Here is a 14,363-nt window from a genome sequence, read left to right as displayed (position 1 = left end):
GTGCCCGGCGTCGCCGACAGCACTGATAGCCGCAGCTGCTGGCATTTTTAGTGCTAAATATAAGGTGTCAATCGCTGGTTTGAAAAGGGGGCGCACGCCAATTGGGCTACAGTGAATGCACGACAAGGCGAACTTTTGTATAAATATAGAAATATGTAAGTAAATAATTATATAAACACTGCGAGTCTCTGGCTTTGTAATTGCCTTATCAATTAATGTATGCAAACCGACCTGTTGCTTGTTTACGAATCGGTGGAGGAAGAGCATGTGGTCGGTAAAAGCTGATAATGCGCAGTTTTACTGATAACCGACTAATCCACAGAGCTGCCCTATAGGGGCTGCATGAGTGCAAGCTGAAATCAGTCGTTCTCCGGTCCATAGAGTGTGTGCACTGTGCTTCGCCATGGCAGCCATCCAAAATAGCCTTAAGGTAGCCCTGAGGAAGCGCATGAAGGAGGTCCTCAGCTGTTTAACGCCCGAGATTATAGCAAGGCAATCGGAGGCAGTGACCGAGAGAGTCAGTGCGCTTAGGTCAGATCTAGATCGCCGATTATACTTACGAACATCTGTTCTCGGCAGGTGCTGAGAAATGAGGCATTTCGTCAGGCTCAGCGCGTTAGCATCTATCTGAGCACCAGCAATGAGCTGGACACCACTGCGATAATCCGCGAGATGTTTAGGCTGGAGAAGATGGTGTTTGTGCCCACCTACCAGGGCACAAAGATGAAAATGGTGCGTTTGCGCGATATGAACGAGTACGAGGGATTGCCGCTGACCAAATGGAATATCAAACAGCCCGACTTCAAGGATAGCCGCGAGGATGCCATGACAAATGGTAAACAATGACCGTATGATATCCCTGTGCGTACCATACTCAATCTCTCCTGCAGGACATGGCATTGATCTGTTCATCGTGCCCGGCGTCGCATTCACGCGCAGCGGCGATCGCATGGGCCACGGCATGGGCTACTATGACAAATATCTGAAGCAGCATGCGGAAAAGTATCCGCACAAGAAGACAACCATTATGGCACTGGCCCTCAATGAGCAGATCGTCAGCAACGAGGAGCTGCCCATGGAGGATCACGATGTGCGCCTGAATTGTGTGATTACAGAGAATGCTTAAGTTTAATTACTTTACATACAAATTGTATAAATCAAATATACAGAAAACACTTTTGATATATGCAAGCATTGGCGCCGTTCCTAGCGCAAATAGGGCGGTCTGGAGCGCAGGCCACGCCCACGTGGTCGTCCGCTGTAGTGGGGCGAAGTGTAGTGCGAATCGCCGCTGCTGAAATGCCCTTCAGCAGCGCCCGAACGATACGGCGTGCCCGTCGTCTCGGACCAATTCGAGGGCGACCCGATGCGTAAGAGCTTCTTCTGCCTGAAAGCGAGAGGAGAAAACAAAACTGATAAAGATGCTATATTTACAAAGCGTAAAGCTCGTTACCTGTAGGCAGCTGCTGCTGATATGCGTGAGCCCCGATTACGACCTACGCGCGAACCGCGCAACATTGAAGGTATTTTATTGTAGCCCGTTGGCCCGGTGGGCTGTGCACCGCACGTCTCCAGCGCCAGGAAATCATCCACGTGCAGCGATGGTGGTCGCGATGTGTTTGGCGGTCTGGAGCGGAATAAGTCCCCACGGGAAGGTGGTGCCCGTGCAAAGCCGCGTCCTCGCACCGCACTTACGAACATCTTTTTTTCTGGCCGGCCCGTGGCAGGTTCCACCTCGACACGTCGAGTGCGGAAGCATGGCGCTGTGGGTGTCATCTCGCGATTGGATTGCGGTGAGCCAGATAAATGCAGCACACGCTTGCAATCGCCCGTGAGATTCAGATCGGGATTTAGGCACACGTTGGCCAAATCAGTCAAGTCACAGGCAATACGCTCGTACAGCGGCTCGTCCATATCTTCAATGACCTCAATTGGCAGCGGCTCCAGCCAGTAGCGCGCAGTCAGCTGGACATTCTCAGCCGTCGCACAAAAGCGTGTAAATATGGGACGTGCCTCGTACTGCGTGACAATGCCCTCAGCTTGTGGCAGATATGGCTCAACGTTGAGCGGTCCTGTGCTGACGTTGCTGCCACTTGTTGCATTTGCGTCGGCTTCATTTGGCGTTTCTACTGAGGCAGCCGTTGTTGGCTGCGTCTCCTGCTCCTGCTTGGATGCCTGCAGGGCAATAAGTTGCTTCAAATCACACAGAGCCGCCTCATTGGCCACGGCCTTGTGCTTCTCGAGCACTTTAAGTATGCGCTGCAAGACCGGCGGCTTGTCCAGCTCCACGTCCTGAAACTCAAGCAGCTGCGCTAGCTCAGATGGACCCAGCTTAAGCGTTCGGCTAGGCATGGCAGACATTGCTGGAGCTGGCTCAATTTGAGTCAGGGAGCGCAGCAACAGAATTAACGACTCTATGTTTGCATTATACTCAACCGTCTCATTGTGGAGTATAACACGTTCCATCCACGCCTGGAACTCGCTAATCTTCTGCTTCAACAACTGCGCCAGGTGGTAGAAAGTGTAACTGTACAAAGAGAAAACAAGATTAAGTTCAAGTTTACTAAGAGATCTATGCTTGATACTTACTCGTGCTCGGTCAGAATGACCAGATTACGCACAGCCAAAATGGAAATTCCATGAGTGACCTCCACGCTGGCCAGATTACTGAACACAGCATCGATGACGCGTGGGATTAGTTCCTTGGGTGGCAGTGCAGCCGACAAATTGAGCGCTGGGTGCGCTGTGGATTTATGTGAAATTAAGGAGATACCAGAGTCTAGGAAACTGTCGAGTATGCGATGCACTGCCTCCTGGCAATTGGAGACCACCTCGTTGAACTCGTTCAACGACAGCAGCGACTGGAAGAGCTCCCAAAACTTTCCCGACAATATAGACAGCATGGAGCTCTTAAGGGGCGCAAAGGCACAGAGCCGCGTGGAGAAACGTAGCAGGCGCTCCAGATTCGTGGTCGGCATGCAATTGGAGCTCTGGTATTCATTGCACAGCAGTTCCATTATGGTCTTGGCTATGAGGAGCGTCATGTTGGGTGCCAGATCTGATAGCTGCATACAGACGCGCTGCAGCATTTCGGACAGCTGCGGGAAACTTGAAGGCGCCAGCGCTTCCACCAGCTTGGCAATTTGACCGCTCTGCGGATGCAAGTGAGCGGACCACAGCTTGCGTTCAGTGATCAAACGCTGCTTGTGCTGCTGCTTCAGCTGATCGCTCAGTGGCTGTGGCATGGGCAATGGCAGTGGCAACAATTCCGCCAGTAGCTTCAGGCCCGGTATAAAGTTGGCCGGCCCATCAATGTTCTTCAGCACCTCGCGTATCATTTGCGTCCAGAGGGACTTATGCAACGACTCCTCGTCTTGCTCGTGCGGCTGCGTATAGGCCAACAGTGTTTGTACCACCTCCAGCTTGCACTGCTCCACCTCAGCACCCGCCTGGCAGCGCGTGGGATAATAGTACAACAGGAAGTATACCTTAACCAGATGATCGATCGAGGTCAGGTCTTTGAAGGCGCCATCGCGGCACAGTATGGCATAGGAGAGCAGTTCGCGTAGAATTTGCAGCGTGGGCAACATAATCTGGCAGCAGTGCACGCCCTGAATGGTCATCAAAGCGGGTGCATGCATGCCGGGCTGCTCAAAGTACGTGCACAGCCGTTCCATTATCTGAATCATTAGCTGTACGCCATCCGCAGCGTACAGCTGGAGGGCCACAAAGCGATGTTTCAACTCCTCGGTGTCCGGCCGTTTGGACTGCTTGACGCCGGGCGGCGGTGTCGACTTCGTGGTGACCAGATAACGCAGTATTCTCAAGGCCATAATCAGATCCCCAGGGAAAGTGGTAAGATAGTCAAGAGATCGACCAATGACTTCAACTAGGGGCATGATGTCATCGTAGATGAACACATTAATGGCCTCCAATGGCTTCATATACACATACATCTCCTGCAGCACGGCCGACACAGACGGCTCAAAGGTCTCGTGGTTCTTGGCCAGCTCCAGTATGACAGCGCCATGCTCGATCAGGTAGTCGAGCTGTTCACAGTAGCGCACACAGCAATCCACCATGTCCACCGCATAGCTGAGCACTGGACTCTTGTATTTGGTGCCTGGCGAGCTCAGCTGTCGCTGCGCTTGCAGCCGCTGTTCCTTTTTAATGAGGTCCATGCAAATCTTTAGGTTATTGTTCAGTCCCAGCACCTCGATGGTGTGCTGACGACCTGCCGGGTCGCAGGTCTGTGAGTATATTGCGTGCATATGTGTGGCCACTGTGATGGCATCGTACTCAGGCAGTGCTGCCGTGAACACAATCGCATCCAGGTGATAGCGCGTCTGCACTTTGTAGGCCAGCTCAATCCCAAGACGGGCCAGGCGTGGCAAAACGGGCCGAAGGACGGGCGCCAGCTTTTGAGGTGCTTTGACAGGCGTTGGCTCCGTTTGTACGGCAACGTCAATGGCTACAGTTGCAGCAGCTGCTCCCTCGGCTTTTACTTCGGTTTCCTTATCGGAGCTGTCTGATGTGTCCAAAGGCTTATCCGTTTCCTCAGATTTAACTGCCAGATTTACAAGTCTATAAGTATTGCATAAAAGCTAGACTTATGCAAGTCACTTACCAGCCTCTTCCTCTTCTTTTTCTATTTCTGGCTTGGGCATGGTGGGCACTTCATCCAGACCCAGCAGTATGGCCACAATAAGTTGTGTCGCCTCGAACGCATCATCCACAAAGTAGTCTATGCCCACGTGTGATTTGAGCAGAGCATGCATCAGATCCAGCGTGCACAGGAATGTGGTGGCTGGGAGTTCCTTGGCATTGCTTAGAATCAGCAGCAGGGATTCGGCCAGCGCATGCTGTTTGAAGTAGGATTGCAGCGCATTGCCAAAGCTCCGCTGTGCATTGGGATCTGTGACCACTTCGAACTTCTTGGAGACGGGCAGAAATCGACGCGGCTGCTGAAAGCTCAGCTGGTTGGCTACCAAAGCATCCATAATCATCTCAAACGCGTACTCGATTTCCTGACAAATCTGCTGTGGCGGCCGTTCCACTTTGCGAACAAATAGCTGATTGCAGCTGTTGCGCACACTCTCCAATGCTTCGTAGAGGTGCAGCTTTTTTATGATGGCCTGCAGGGCGTATTTGGTGCGTGTGAGCTTGGCCGCCTTGATAGACTCGATGATCAGCTGATAGCCATTGGTGTTGCCACCCAGAAAATGCTTAATGCCCACTTGGGTGTCCAACATGGCGTAGACAGCTTTTAGCAGCTGGAGTTTTATGGACAGTGCCATGTAGGGCTCCTGATAGAGACTGAAGACGGCCTCGAACGGATCAAAGTTGTGCTGCTGCAGCAGATGTCGGAACAGCTGCTCGTTGTTGCACAACAACTCAGCCATGCGTGCCCCCAGCTTGATATGTCGTATTTTAAATGCCGGCTGTGGTTGCATGCAGGCCGCCTGGAAGCTCAATGCAATCTGCAAAATGTTCGCTGCCTGCCGCAGATGCGACTCGTCGTTCTTGAAAAACTGCTGCAGCACAAAGTTGCGGCGCTTGTAGTGCTGCGTTAAGTAGCCCAGTTGATTATTTAACTGCTCGCCCAGGTAGACGAACTGCTCTCGCTCGTCTACAGTGACTCCGCCGTGCTCTTCGTTAAAAGCGCTCACATTGTCCCATCTGATCTGCAGAGATAGCTTCTTGAAGAGTAGCCGCAGTGTATCGAGCTCTTTGCTGAAGTGAGTCAGCAAGTCGCCATCGTATTTCTGGAGCGGACGTTGCCATGGCTCGAAGGCGTCTATGGCAGGTGGTGCAGCTGCTGCGGCTGCCTCCAGTTCGCGCTCATACTCTGCTGCAGCAGCCGCATCCACTCCATCGTCTTCATCTTCTATATCGTCGCCCATGATTTCATCATCACTTAGAATGGGCTCAAATTGCTCCTGCGGTGTTTCAGAGCGCTCTCGTTCACGATCCCGCTCTTCTTCTTCGCGCTCTCGTGGCAACGACTCCGAAGAGTGGCGATAGCCATGCGAGCTCTGCAGCTTATAGGGCGAGCGTGTATCGTCGTCGTCATAGTCCATGGTATCTGGAGAGCGAGGACGTGTTGGCGAGTCAATTGAAACAGGAGGCGTACGAGGCCACTTGTGCTCATCTGCATCGGAGCGAGAGCGCTCTGAACGCTTGCGTCGCGCTCTGTGACTGGAATACTCCGGTGAGCGCGACCAATCACGCGGCGCCTTGTCGCGTGAGCTGTTAATGGATATTTTAAATTATGAAAAATTGAAAGTGGAGTAACAAAACCTTTAGAGTACTCACCAGCGCAAGTATTCCCTGTCATTGCTCTCTGAGTGCGTGTGCGTGCGCAGCGGCGGTGGAGAGTGATCAGTAGAATGCGTGGACCGTCGCATGCGTCGCAATTCCCGCTGCTCCTCGTCAGCATGCTGGTGGTAGTGATCGCGCGACATGCCATATTCGATATCGTCGTGCTCGTAGTCGCTCACACTGACGCTAGCCTTGTGTGCAGCAGCAGCCATCAGCTCAGTTTGCATTGGCTCCGACCAATCATCTTTGATCACTTCATCGGGCAGAAGAACATCTCCGCTTAGATTGCACATTTCGGGTCCAGTCATTGCTGGCTCGCACGGTAAAGTTGGGCTGGCAATAGGCTCAGTCACAGAGTTGGTTAGTATGCCATATACAGCTAAGGTAATGGCGCTATACCAGCCACGTAACACAAGACCATCTGTTGGTATTTTCTCTTGAGAGCAGTCCAGATGTATGCAGTCATTCTGGTTGTAGCGCAACAAGCCCAGATTCTCAAACGCTGAGGCACCCGGCATACCCAAATCATTGACAAAGAACTCCAGATCGAACTTGGACGGATTCGTGGCACCTAGACGAACGCCGCCGGGAAAGTCTGCTTGAACTCGCGCGCCCAATGGTATAATGCGCACTTGTGTTATAAACACAGGCTTTGGGAACTGAACCAAGTCCAAGTTGATATCCTGCAACAGTTGCAATATGTTTATTAATACACGCATGTTGATATCAAGAAAATTCTAATTTTACTTACGGTAACTTCTTCATGTGAGAAAGTGTCGAAGAATAATAACTCAGCTCCATCGTCGGCGTCGGCCATTTTGGCGTGCAATATTGCCCCGCTTACGCGATAAATTCAGTAAATTTATATTAAACAAATAAACAAGCGTCTGTCGGCAAATTTTTTGTTGAGAGCTCTTCAAGTGTGAACGTTGCGGCGCTCTCTTAAAAATACCGAAATGGCGTTGCCACACGATTAAAATGTTGCATGTTGAAGTATGTCAGACTTGAGAATTTAATTACACATAAATAGTCAACTAGACTATCACCGCAGACCTTAAATACATGACATTGCTCAATATGAAATCAATGACTCGAATTCAACATGCCTGACAACTTGTATGATAGGTTGCACAAACTTGATTACGATTCTCATCAAATAAATGGAATCTTAGGTGGCAACCTCAACAGCTCGTACACACTGGCACTGCCAGTCTGGCAGCTCTAACAGCAACCGGCTAGAAGCTTCGGCCACACTTCTACATACAAGTTTGACACGCAGAAGAGTCAGGTACGTTTTTTTGCGCCACAAAAAGTTCTTTCTGGTATATACATGTATAAATGTTTATACATATTATTGAATGATTTTCTTTGTATGAAAAATAAATATACACACATATATACATATCTAGATACAATGTTTATACTAAAGAATTTTCTTTGTTAATTTTTGAGTTCAATGCAACTGGGCTTGAACAATTTCTTGCATATCATCGTTTGTTTTCATAACCGTTCTTTTTTCTCTTCTAGATTTTAACACAAATTTTTGCATAACTTTTTGAGAAAAATGTTCGTTGTACGTCGTAGCGCAGCCCGTTTGTACCCAGCTGGAGTGCAGTAAGTTATTTACTCTAATTAAATGCTAATTGGTTAACGCCTTTATACAAAAAATGGCTTGAAAAACTAAAAATTTTCTTTATGCGCTTACACACAGATATCTATTTATATGTACACTTTGTAAATTGTGCCGATAAGATAAACAAATAGAGCCCCGAAATTTCTTTATGCTTGACCCGGCACAAGTTGTTTGTGTGTGTGTGCATATAAATATGAGTGTTTGTGTGTCGGCTTATGACTTCCTATTACATAACCTGCGCAAAAATTCTAATGCTTCAATGTATTGCGCTGCACCTACAGATTGGCGAAAATGAGCGGCAGCCAGGTCGGCGACTTGGGCAGCGGCGCCGGCAAGGGCGGTGGCGGCGGCGGCTCCATCCGTGAGGCTGGCGGCGCCTTTGGCAAACTGGAGGCTGCACGCGAGGAGGAATACTTCTACAAAAAGGTGAGTGAACTTCAGTTCAACTTGAACTTCAAGTGGATAAAAATATTTACAATTTATTTAAATAGCATTAGAGGCTACATGAGAAATCTTGAAAATCCGCTAATAAATATAGAACAATCGAATAATTGAGCCTAGTGACAGGGCAATCCATTGAGTAGCTCGTAGATGCCGCACTTCTGTATACGATAATTAACTTCCTTGAAATTCAGCCCAGTACCAAAAGCCTTTTGCAAGCGATTAGAGAGCGCCCAAAGCTCCTCCTTGCCCTCGTGGTTTCTGACTATCTTCAGGCCACTGACGAATTGCAGCCGTTGCTCGTCCTCTATTAACAGGGCCATGTTCTCAGGGGTATATGATTGACGTATGTTCCAAGCCAGTATACTGGGTGGCTGCACCAAGCCGCAGAGCAACATGCCTGTCTCGCTCATGGCTGCGGCCACACACTGACTGCCTCGTTTGCCTAGGAGTACAAATTGATCGAGGCCTGCGCTGACATCGTTCCGCTTCCAGATGCTTCCATTGTTAACCACACTCAGGGGAATTGCCATTTGCCAGTCGCTGGACAGCGAGTGGAAGTAGAGCATGCGCTCCAAATGCCCCGCCAGTCCGTGTGGCGTCAGTGACATGGCCACGCTTCCATCCCACAGCTGGAAACTCTCGCCAGCTATTTTGAATGTGCCAAAGTCCGGATGCGGATAGGTGTACTTGTTCTCGATGCGCCACGATTTTTGGGCGGCCACATCATACACCACAATGCCATCGCCAATGGAGTCAGCCATGTATACATGTCCCACATCGCAATTCTTTGCATCCATCTCAATTGTGGGCGTTACAAAGCGACTTACGCCCGTCTTGTACACATCTTGTGGCAAGCGGTAATGATGCACCACGCCCCCACTGGCCAGATCAAGGGCGTACAGCTGCGGTGGGCAGTGCTGCACAAAGTCAATCTCCCCACTGTCCAGTATCCACATCCGTCCGCACTCGTCAATCTGTGTCCGATAAACGGAAGTCAGCCCGTTGCAGTCGGCGCCATGAGATTGATGCCAATCGTAGCTGGGATAGGCTCGTAGCTCTGTGCCATTCTCCCGCACCTCGTTGGTGACATAGGCCAGGGAGTACGGAACGCCCTTAGTGAAGCGAGGTATAGTCACAAAGATCGAGGGTGTTTTGTCACCATCTAAGCGAGAGAAAGTTCACATTAAGTTAAACTTGAAGTACAACAAAGGCGAATGATGTCAGCATTGAAGCTTTTTGCCTTGCATTTGATTAATATCCAAACTCATTTCACTTACGTGTATAGTAGACATCCACATCGATGGGCACAACATTATCAGGATCATAGAGGCCGGCGCGCAGGACACGCTCCCGCTCCTTTGGCGTCGGAAAGCCTAGCTCCAGGTTGCGCGCCTCGAACACTCTTTCCAAGGCCTTGGAGTGGTATCCAATGCCTGGTGCTGTCGCATACTGTCCTGCCACAATGGCAATCAAACAGCTAGCCAAAGCAATTATCCTTATGCAATGCTGGTAATTCATGCTGCTGTAATCCATTCACTTTCGCGCGATGTGCTCCACGTAAGGCCAAAACAGTTACTGCGCTCGCGTCGCCAGCGAACGGCCCATGTCTTTCTAATACGGCTATCAGCCGACCGACCAGACCTGATCAATTGGGTCAGCTTTGTGGTAAACTGGTTTAATTGCCAATTGAAAGCTTGCATTAAAATTCTCATTGTAACGATCTTGTTTAAGTTCACTGCGGGCCAAAAACAAATCTGGCTAAGCTGTGCGATTCGGGGCACTAATTATGCCTGCCTTCCAGCCACTTCCAGATTCCACTCGCTGCAACACACGACGTCAAGGTAGAGTCCATTGGCCCCCCATATATGTGTTGTAACAATAAATTACATATACTCTAACGAAAGTCGTTAAGACTTTTTGTTAGCTGATTTTTCTGTTTGCTTAAGCCCGTGTTGACACCCTTTTTTTCTCGTGAATATCAACAAAGCTGAGCAGAGCTTCGCGCTACTTTGGTATCATCTGTTTTGGCTAAAAAATCCCCATGAAATTTGTATTTAGGGCGAGGTTTTTATATAGATATATTATTATTATATTAACGATTTTTTTGTTAAAGAGACTAATGCGATATTTGCAAAAGAGTCAAAGAGTGAATTATAGTTGCAAGTTTCTCTGCTCAAATTTCTTTTGTATTGAAACTAGGTTAGTGAGCAACTAAATATAATGAATATCACATCGCTTAATATAAAGAGCTATCTCTCAGTTACTCTGCTCCCTAACTCAGTTCTTTAGACTACTCTAGTTAGTATAAGTTGTTATTAGAGAGTATAAATTAGTCGCTTTGATAGTCCTCTTTATAGCTTTTTGCCGTTTTTATTTATAACCGGATCCCGCTTAAATATTGTTAACATGTTGCTGTAAAACAAATTCCGCTCGCTCCGTGTGTTGTCGCGAATTCATCTTCAATGCGTAGCATTAGCGATAAGGCGACTTATGAACTTGATGACAAAAATATAAGCGATAGTAATACAACAACACGTAGCATTGTGTCACGAAAATAACACCCTGTATAATGTGTTTTGAAAACGCGTGTCAGTTTTTTGTTTTTTGTTTTTGTTTTCTTTTTTGATCAAGTGCAGGTATTCAAATTGTAAGGAATACAAAATTCTTGTATAATGACTGCAATCATCATAATTCATAAGTATTTTAATTGTCTGATAAAATTATAGGATATATATTTAAAATTAATATAGAAGCAGAGCTTTGGGATATTTGAATTTTTACTTTAACGAGTTAAATATCCCATATAGATAATTAGCTATTGCGCCTTGTGAAAGCCTAAGATATTTAAGTAATTTGTATTTAGGTATAACTGTTTACTGTGTAGCTTAAGTAAAGATCAGACGATTCGTCAGATCATCGTCGCTGGCGAAGTACATGCCGCTGTGAATATCGTCGAGCTGGCGGCGCATGATGCGGAAGTTAACCTCGTTCGAGTTCAATGTGCCCGCCGAAATTTTCTATAAGAAAAAACAAATAATTATAACATAGTTCAGTAAATCGATTGCCAGAGATTAGTCGAAGCTGTATCTTACCTGGAAACGATTGGAGAGCATCCAGAGCTCCTCCTGACCGCCAGGATTGCGTACGACTTTCATGCCACTAACGAACTGCAGCTCGCTGGATTTGGCAGGCAGATTGCCAAAGTTGCGTGTGGTGTAGGGCGTATTAGTGTTCCAGGCGAACAGCTTGATGGGATTGAGGGTGACACAGTACAGATTGTTGCGACTGTCCATGGCCGAGGCGGCACACTCGCTCTTACGCCTGCCCAGCAACTTGAATTGATCCTCCATGGCACCCGAATTGTCCTCCCAGTTCTGTCGCCTGTTGATCAAGCTGAGCGGCACAGAGTACTCGCTGATGCTGGCCAGTGGATGGAAGTAGAGATTCTGTCTGTCATTGTTCACGCTAAAGATGCCGTCCATCAGAGTGAAGCTCTCGCCGGCAATGGTGTGGCGGCCATAGTCGGGATCCGGGTACATGAAGCGGTTCTCAATGCGCCAGGCTGCATCGGCCTGATGATCGTACACGATGAGTCCGTGGTAGTTCACGTCCGGTATATAGATCATGGTGCGGGCACAGTTGCCACGCGGCGGCGGATCCTGCGTCAGCAGATTGGTTGCGATGAGTATCGAAGCGTGAGCCACATAGGTATCGTTGGGTAAACGGAAGCGATGCAGCAGTCTATCGGTGCTCAGGTCAAACTTCAGCAACTGTGGCGGACAGTTCTGCACGCCACCCACATTGCCCGAGTCAATGACCCACATCTGATTGCACTCGTTGATCTGTCAATGGCAGAGGGATGAGGTTAGATTCCCTATTCTATGTCACCAAGAGCTCGAGCTACTCACAGACACACGGAATGCTGACGTAATCTGGTCACAGTTGTCGCCATTGTTGTTATGCCAACTGTAGCCCGGATACGGCTGCAACTGGGGACCATTGTGACCCGGCTGCTCGGAGACTGTGGCCAGCGTGTAGGGTATGCCGGTGACGAAGCGTGGCACTGTGGTGAAGATGCGCACCTGTCCGTTGGGCAGATAATGGGGCTGCACATCAATGGGCGTGCCATAGCCAGGCATCAAGTTGCCATCCGATTGCGCCTTCTGCCGATCCCTGTCCGAGGCGAAGCCGTACTCCAACTGCTGCCATTCCTTCAGCGTCTCCACGGAGCGCACGGGTCGCGCTGCTCCAAGAACGCTGCTCACCGAACCAGTGTAGCCAGCAGCCAACACGCCAACGCTCGCTCCGACGACGAGCAGCAGCGGCACAATCAACATGTTGTTGCGCCAACGTTTCATCTTGAATGATTTCCGAAGTTGTCAATGAGCTATGTGGAATTGATCTGGTCTGCGCTTATCAACGTCTTATATAGAATTTGATGAGTGCTTGTATTTGTTTTTGTGTTATTAATATTTATTTTTTTTGGAACTGATAGGTATTATATATTTATATATTAATTTAGCTAAAGCTAAGCCTTTGCATGAGTATTGACTTTCAATTAGCTGTATTTGCGTTGTGCCTGGACAATCTCAGCTTGGCCAGTTGTATTAGTAGCTTGGCCTTGTGTGCAATGCTCACTTTCTTGGCAGACTCTTTGCTTTTACTCACGCTTTTATCACTTCGACTGGCGACGCACAACTAAAACTGGTTGGCAGGCAGAGCCAGCCTATAGCCAATACAACTGATACAGAATCAGGTTCAGGGTTGACTTTGGTCAGCGTGTGGATCTCAGGCAGATGCTACTGCTACAGCCGCAGCAGCACTGATTATATGCTGGCCGTTTTTTCCCCACCTTTTTTCTCTTTATTGGCTCTTATGTTCTCTCGTTCGCAAGCTAATAATATGGTAGCTGGCTAATTTGCATAGAGTGACATGCTTTTTGTTTTTGGGTTTTTTTCGGGGTTGGCTGGAGAGTTGTTTGTATTCTGTCAAGTGTGTGCTAAAAAATCGTTTTTGCTTAATATTCGCGTTGACACTCAGGCACTGGGGCTTTGGCCCACTGCTAAGCGGCTTTATAACGTAGTCGCTATTGTCTGTAAATAATGCGAAAGATAATAAATGTTGTCAGTTATCGTCAAGCTATAATTAAGACAGAATAACGTTTGAGTGCTCTCGTGATTAAATTTCCTAATTACTTTCTCTAACGACCATTTTTGTTCTCTTTACAGCAAAGGGAGCAGCTGGAGCGCTTGAAGAACGATCAGATCCATCAGGCCGAATTCCATCATCAGCAGATCAAGGAGCACGAGGAGGCCATCCAGCGTCACAAGCAGTTCCTCAACAACCTGAACAAGTGAATGAAGCAACAAACTAACCAACACAAAGCAGCTTTCACATCACCTGAAACTATGATATGACATTTACTTAAATGCATTTAGAGATTTTGTTTGTATTGTTCTTAAAGCTTAAACCGAACTGTTTAAATGCTTAAATAAAAAGTGTTTTTTGATATTTTTGCTTCTGGCATATACAACTTTTAAATAAATTTGTTTTTCTGCTGCCGTCAGTCGGTTCGGCGGGTCGCCTCGCTCGCCTTCATTGATAAATATGATTTCATTAAAATTTTAATTTGACTCGTCTAAGAGATGACAAAGTTGGCGATTCGCTTTGCCATGGGAGTAGTCTAACTTCATGAATAAATAAATTGTAATCAAGTATTTATATTTCATGCAATTAACAGCATTTAAGACGGGTTTGTTGTACACGCCGAACGCTCGCAGCAAAAATGTACAAAGTCATTCATTAATTTGTATTTATTAGCATCTTTTTCATTCATCTGTAAATTAATTTGAAAATTACTTCTGGTGCAGTAAAGTGAATTTCATCGTATTTATTTGATCGTATCGACGATAATTTTGGGAAGAATTTTCTTGTTTGTGAATTAAAAGGAAAGTACACGCCTTTT

General features: G+C 47.8%; 5 protein-coding genes across 6 annotated transcripts; 2 read left to right on the top strand and 3 right to left on the bottom strand.

The window, feature by feature from the left end:
* The first annotated feature begins 48 nt into the window (after positions 1 to 48).
* LOC6579626 (5-formyltetrahydrofolate cyclo-ligase) lies at positions 49 to 1,184 on the top strand. Its single transcript, XM_002005472.4, has 4 exons — positions 49 to 155; positions 323 to 517; positions 580 to 835; positions 891 to 1,184. The coding sequence occupies exons 2-4, from the start codon at positions 404 to 406 to the stop codon at positions 1,124 to 1,126; spliced, it is 606 nt and encodes a 201-aa protein (XP_002005508.1). The 5' UTR covers positions 49 to 155; positions 323 to 403; the 3' UTR covers positions 1,127 to 1,184.
* LOC6579625 (protein virilizer) lies at positions 1,102 to 7,260 on the bottom strand. The gene is made up of 6 exons (XM_002005471.4): positions 7,073 to 7,260; positions 6,316 to 7,004; positions 4,628 to 6,249; positions 2,590 to 4,567; positions 1,454 to 2,527; positions 1,102 to 1,387 (listed from the first exon to the last, which is right to left on the bottom strand). Exons 1-6 carry the CDS (start codon positions 7,136 to 7,138, stop codon positions 1,207 to 1,209), a joined length of 5,610 nt encoding a protein of 1,869 aa, XP_002005507.2. The 5' UTR covers positions 7,139 to 7,260; the 3' UTR covers positions 1,102 to 1,206.
* Positions 7,261 to 7,503: 243 nt separating this feature from the next.
* Positions 7,504 to 13,909, top strand: LOC6579622 (ATPase inhibitor A, mitochondrial). Its single transcript, XM_002005468.4, has 4 exons — positions 7,504 to 7,609; positions 7,849 to 7,935; positions 8,236 to 8,380; positions 13,627 to 13,909. Exons 2-4 carry the CDS (start codon positions 7,886 to 7,888, stop codon positions 13,753 to 13,755), a joined length of 324 nt encoding a protein of 107 aa, XP_002005504.1. The 5' UTR covers positions 7,504 to 7,609; positions 7,849 to 7,885; the 3' UTR covers positions 13,756 to 13,909.
* Positions 8,408 to 9,916, bottom strand: LOC6579624 (protein yellow). The gene is made up of 2 exons (XM_002005470.4): positions 9,676 to 9,916; positions 8,408 to 9,560 (listed from the first exon to the last, which is right to left on the bottom strand). Exons 1-2 carry the CDS (start codon positions 9,914 to 9,916, stop codon positions 8,512 to 8,514), a joined length of 1,290 nt encoding a protein of 429 aa, XP_002005506.3. The 3' UTR covers positions 8,408 to 8,511.
* Positions 11,084 to 13,463, bottom strand: LOC6579623 (major royal jelly protein 1). 2 transcript variants are annotated; one of them, XM_015163784.3, is made up of 4 exons: positions 13,067 to 13,463; positions 12,307 to 12,756; positions 11,491 to 12,240; positions 11,084 to 11,415 (listed from the first exon to the last, which is right to left on the bottom strand). In XM_015163784.3, the coding sequence occupies exons 2-4, from the start codon at positions 12,754 to 12,756 to the stop codon at positions 11,284 to 11,286; spliced, it is 1,332 nt and encodes a 443-aa protein (XP_015019270.1). In that variant the 5' UTR covers positions 13,067 to 13,463; the 3' UTR covers positions 11,084 to 11,283. The 2 variants fall into 2 exon arrangements, with proteins under 2 accessions (XP_015019270.1, XP_002005505.1); XM_002005469.4 differs by having other exon boundaries at positions 12,307 to 13,463.
* Positions 13,910 to 14,363: the final 454 nt, after the last annotated feature.

This window comes from Drosophila mojavensis, unplaced genomic scaffold (assembly GCF_018153725.1).
Source record: "Drosophila mojavensis isolate 15081-1352.22 unplaced genomic scaffold, ASM1815372v1 contig_80, whole genome shotgun sequence".
Classification (NCBI taxonomy): Eukaryota; Metazoa; Arthropoda; class Insecta; order Diptera; family Drosophilidae; genus Drosophila; species Drosophila mojavensis.
Note: the sequence above shows the minus strand (reverse complement) of the source record. Positions and strands in the feature narration are given on the sequence as shown.

What these genes read in the sequence shown, in the direction of transcription:
- LOC6579626 (XM_002005472.4), top strand. Translation starts at nt 404, where the DNA reads ATGGCAGCCATCCAAAATAGCCTTAAGGTAGCCCTGAGGAAGCGCATG. An exon ending in CGGAGGCAGTGACCGAGAGA is followed by an intron (nt 518 to 579) that starts GTCAGTGCGCTT and finishes TGTTCTCGGCAG; the next exon opens with GTGCTGAGAAATGAGGCATT. An exon ending in CGAGGATGCCATGACAAATG is followed by an intron (nt 836 to 890) that starts GTAAACAATGAC and finishes TCTCTCCTGCAG; the next exon opens with GACATGGCATTGATCTGTTC.
- LOC6579625 (XM_002005471.4), bottom strand. Translation starts at nt 7,138, where the DNA reads ATGGCCGACGCCGACGATGGAGCTGAGTTATTATTCTTCGACACTTTC. An exon ending in GACAGGGAATACTTGCGCTG is followed by an intron (nt 6,250 to 6,315) that starts GTGAGTACTCTA and finishes ATCCATTAACAG; the next exon opens with CTCACGCGACAAGGCGCCGC. An exon ending in GTCATTCTGACCGAGCACGA is followed by an intron (nt 2,528 to 2,589) that starts GTAAGTATCAAG and finishes CTCTTTGTACAG; the next exon opens with TTACACTTTCTACCACCTGG.
- LOC6579622 (XM_002005468.4), top strand. Translation starts at nt 7,886, where the DNA reads ATGTTCGTTGTACGTCGTAGCGCAGCCCGTTTGTACCCAGCTGGAGTG. An exon ending in TTGTACCCAGCTGGAGTGCA is followed by an intron (nt 7,936 to 8,235) that starts GTAAGTTATTTA and finishes CTGCACCTACAG; the next exon opens with ATTGGCGAAAATGAGCGGCA. An exon ending in AGGAATACTTCTACAAAAAG is followed by an intron (nt 8,381 to 13,626) that starts GTGAGTGAACTT and finishes TTCTCTTTACAG; the next exon opens with CAAAGGGAGCAGCTGGAGCG.
- LOC6579624 (XM_002005470.4), bottom strand. Translation starts at nt 9,916, where the DNA reads ATGAATTACCAGCATTGCATAAGGATAATTGCTTTGGCTAGCTGTTTG. An exon ending in TGTGGATGTCTACTATACAC is followed by an intron (nt 9,561 to 9,675) that starts GTAAGTGAAATG and finishes TCTCTCGCTTAG; the next exon opens with ATGGTGACAAAACACCCTCG.
- LOC6579623 (XM_002005469.4), bottom strand. Translation starts at nt 12,756, where the DNA reads ATGAAACGTTGGCGCAACAACATGTTGATTGTGCCGCTGCTGCTCGTC. An exon ending in CGTCAGCATTCCGTGTGTCT is followed by an intron (nt 12,241 to 12,306) that starts GTGAGTAGCTCG and finishes TGCCATTGACAG; the next exon opens with ATCAACGAGTGCAATCAGAT. An exon ending in TGCTCTCCAATCGTTTCCAG is followed by an intron (nt 11,416 to 11,490) that starts GTAAGATACAGC and finishes TTTTTCTTATAG; the next exon opens with AAAATTTCGGCGGGCACATT.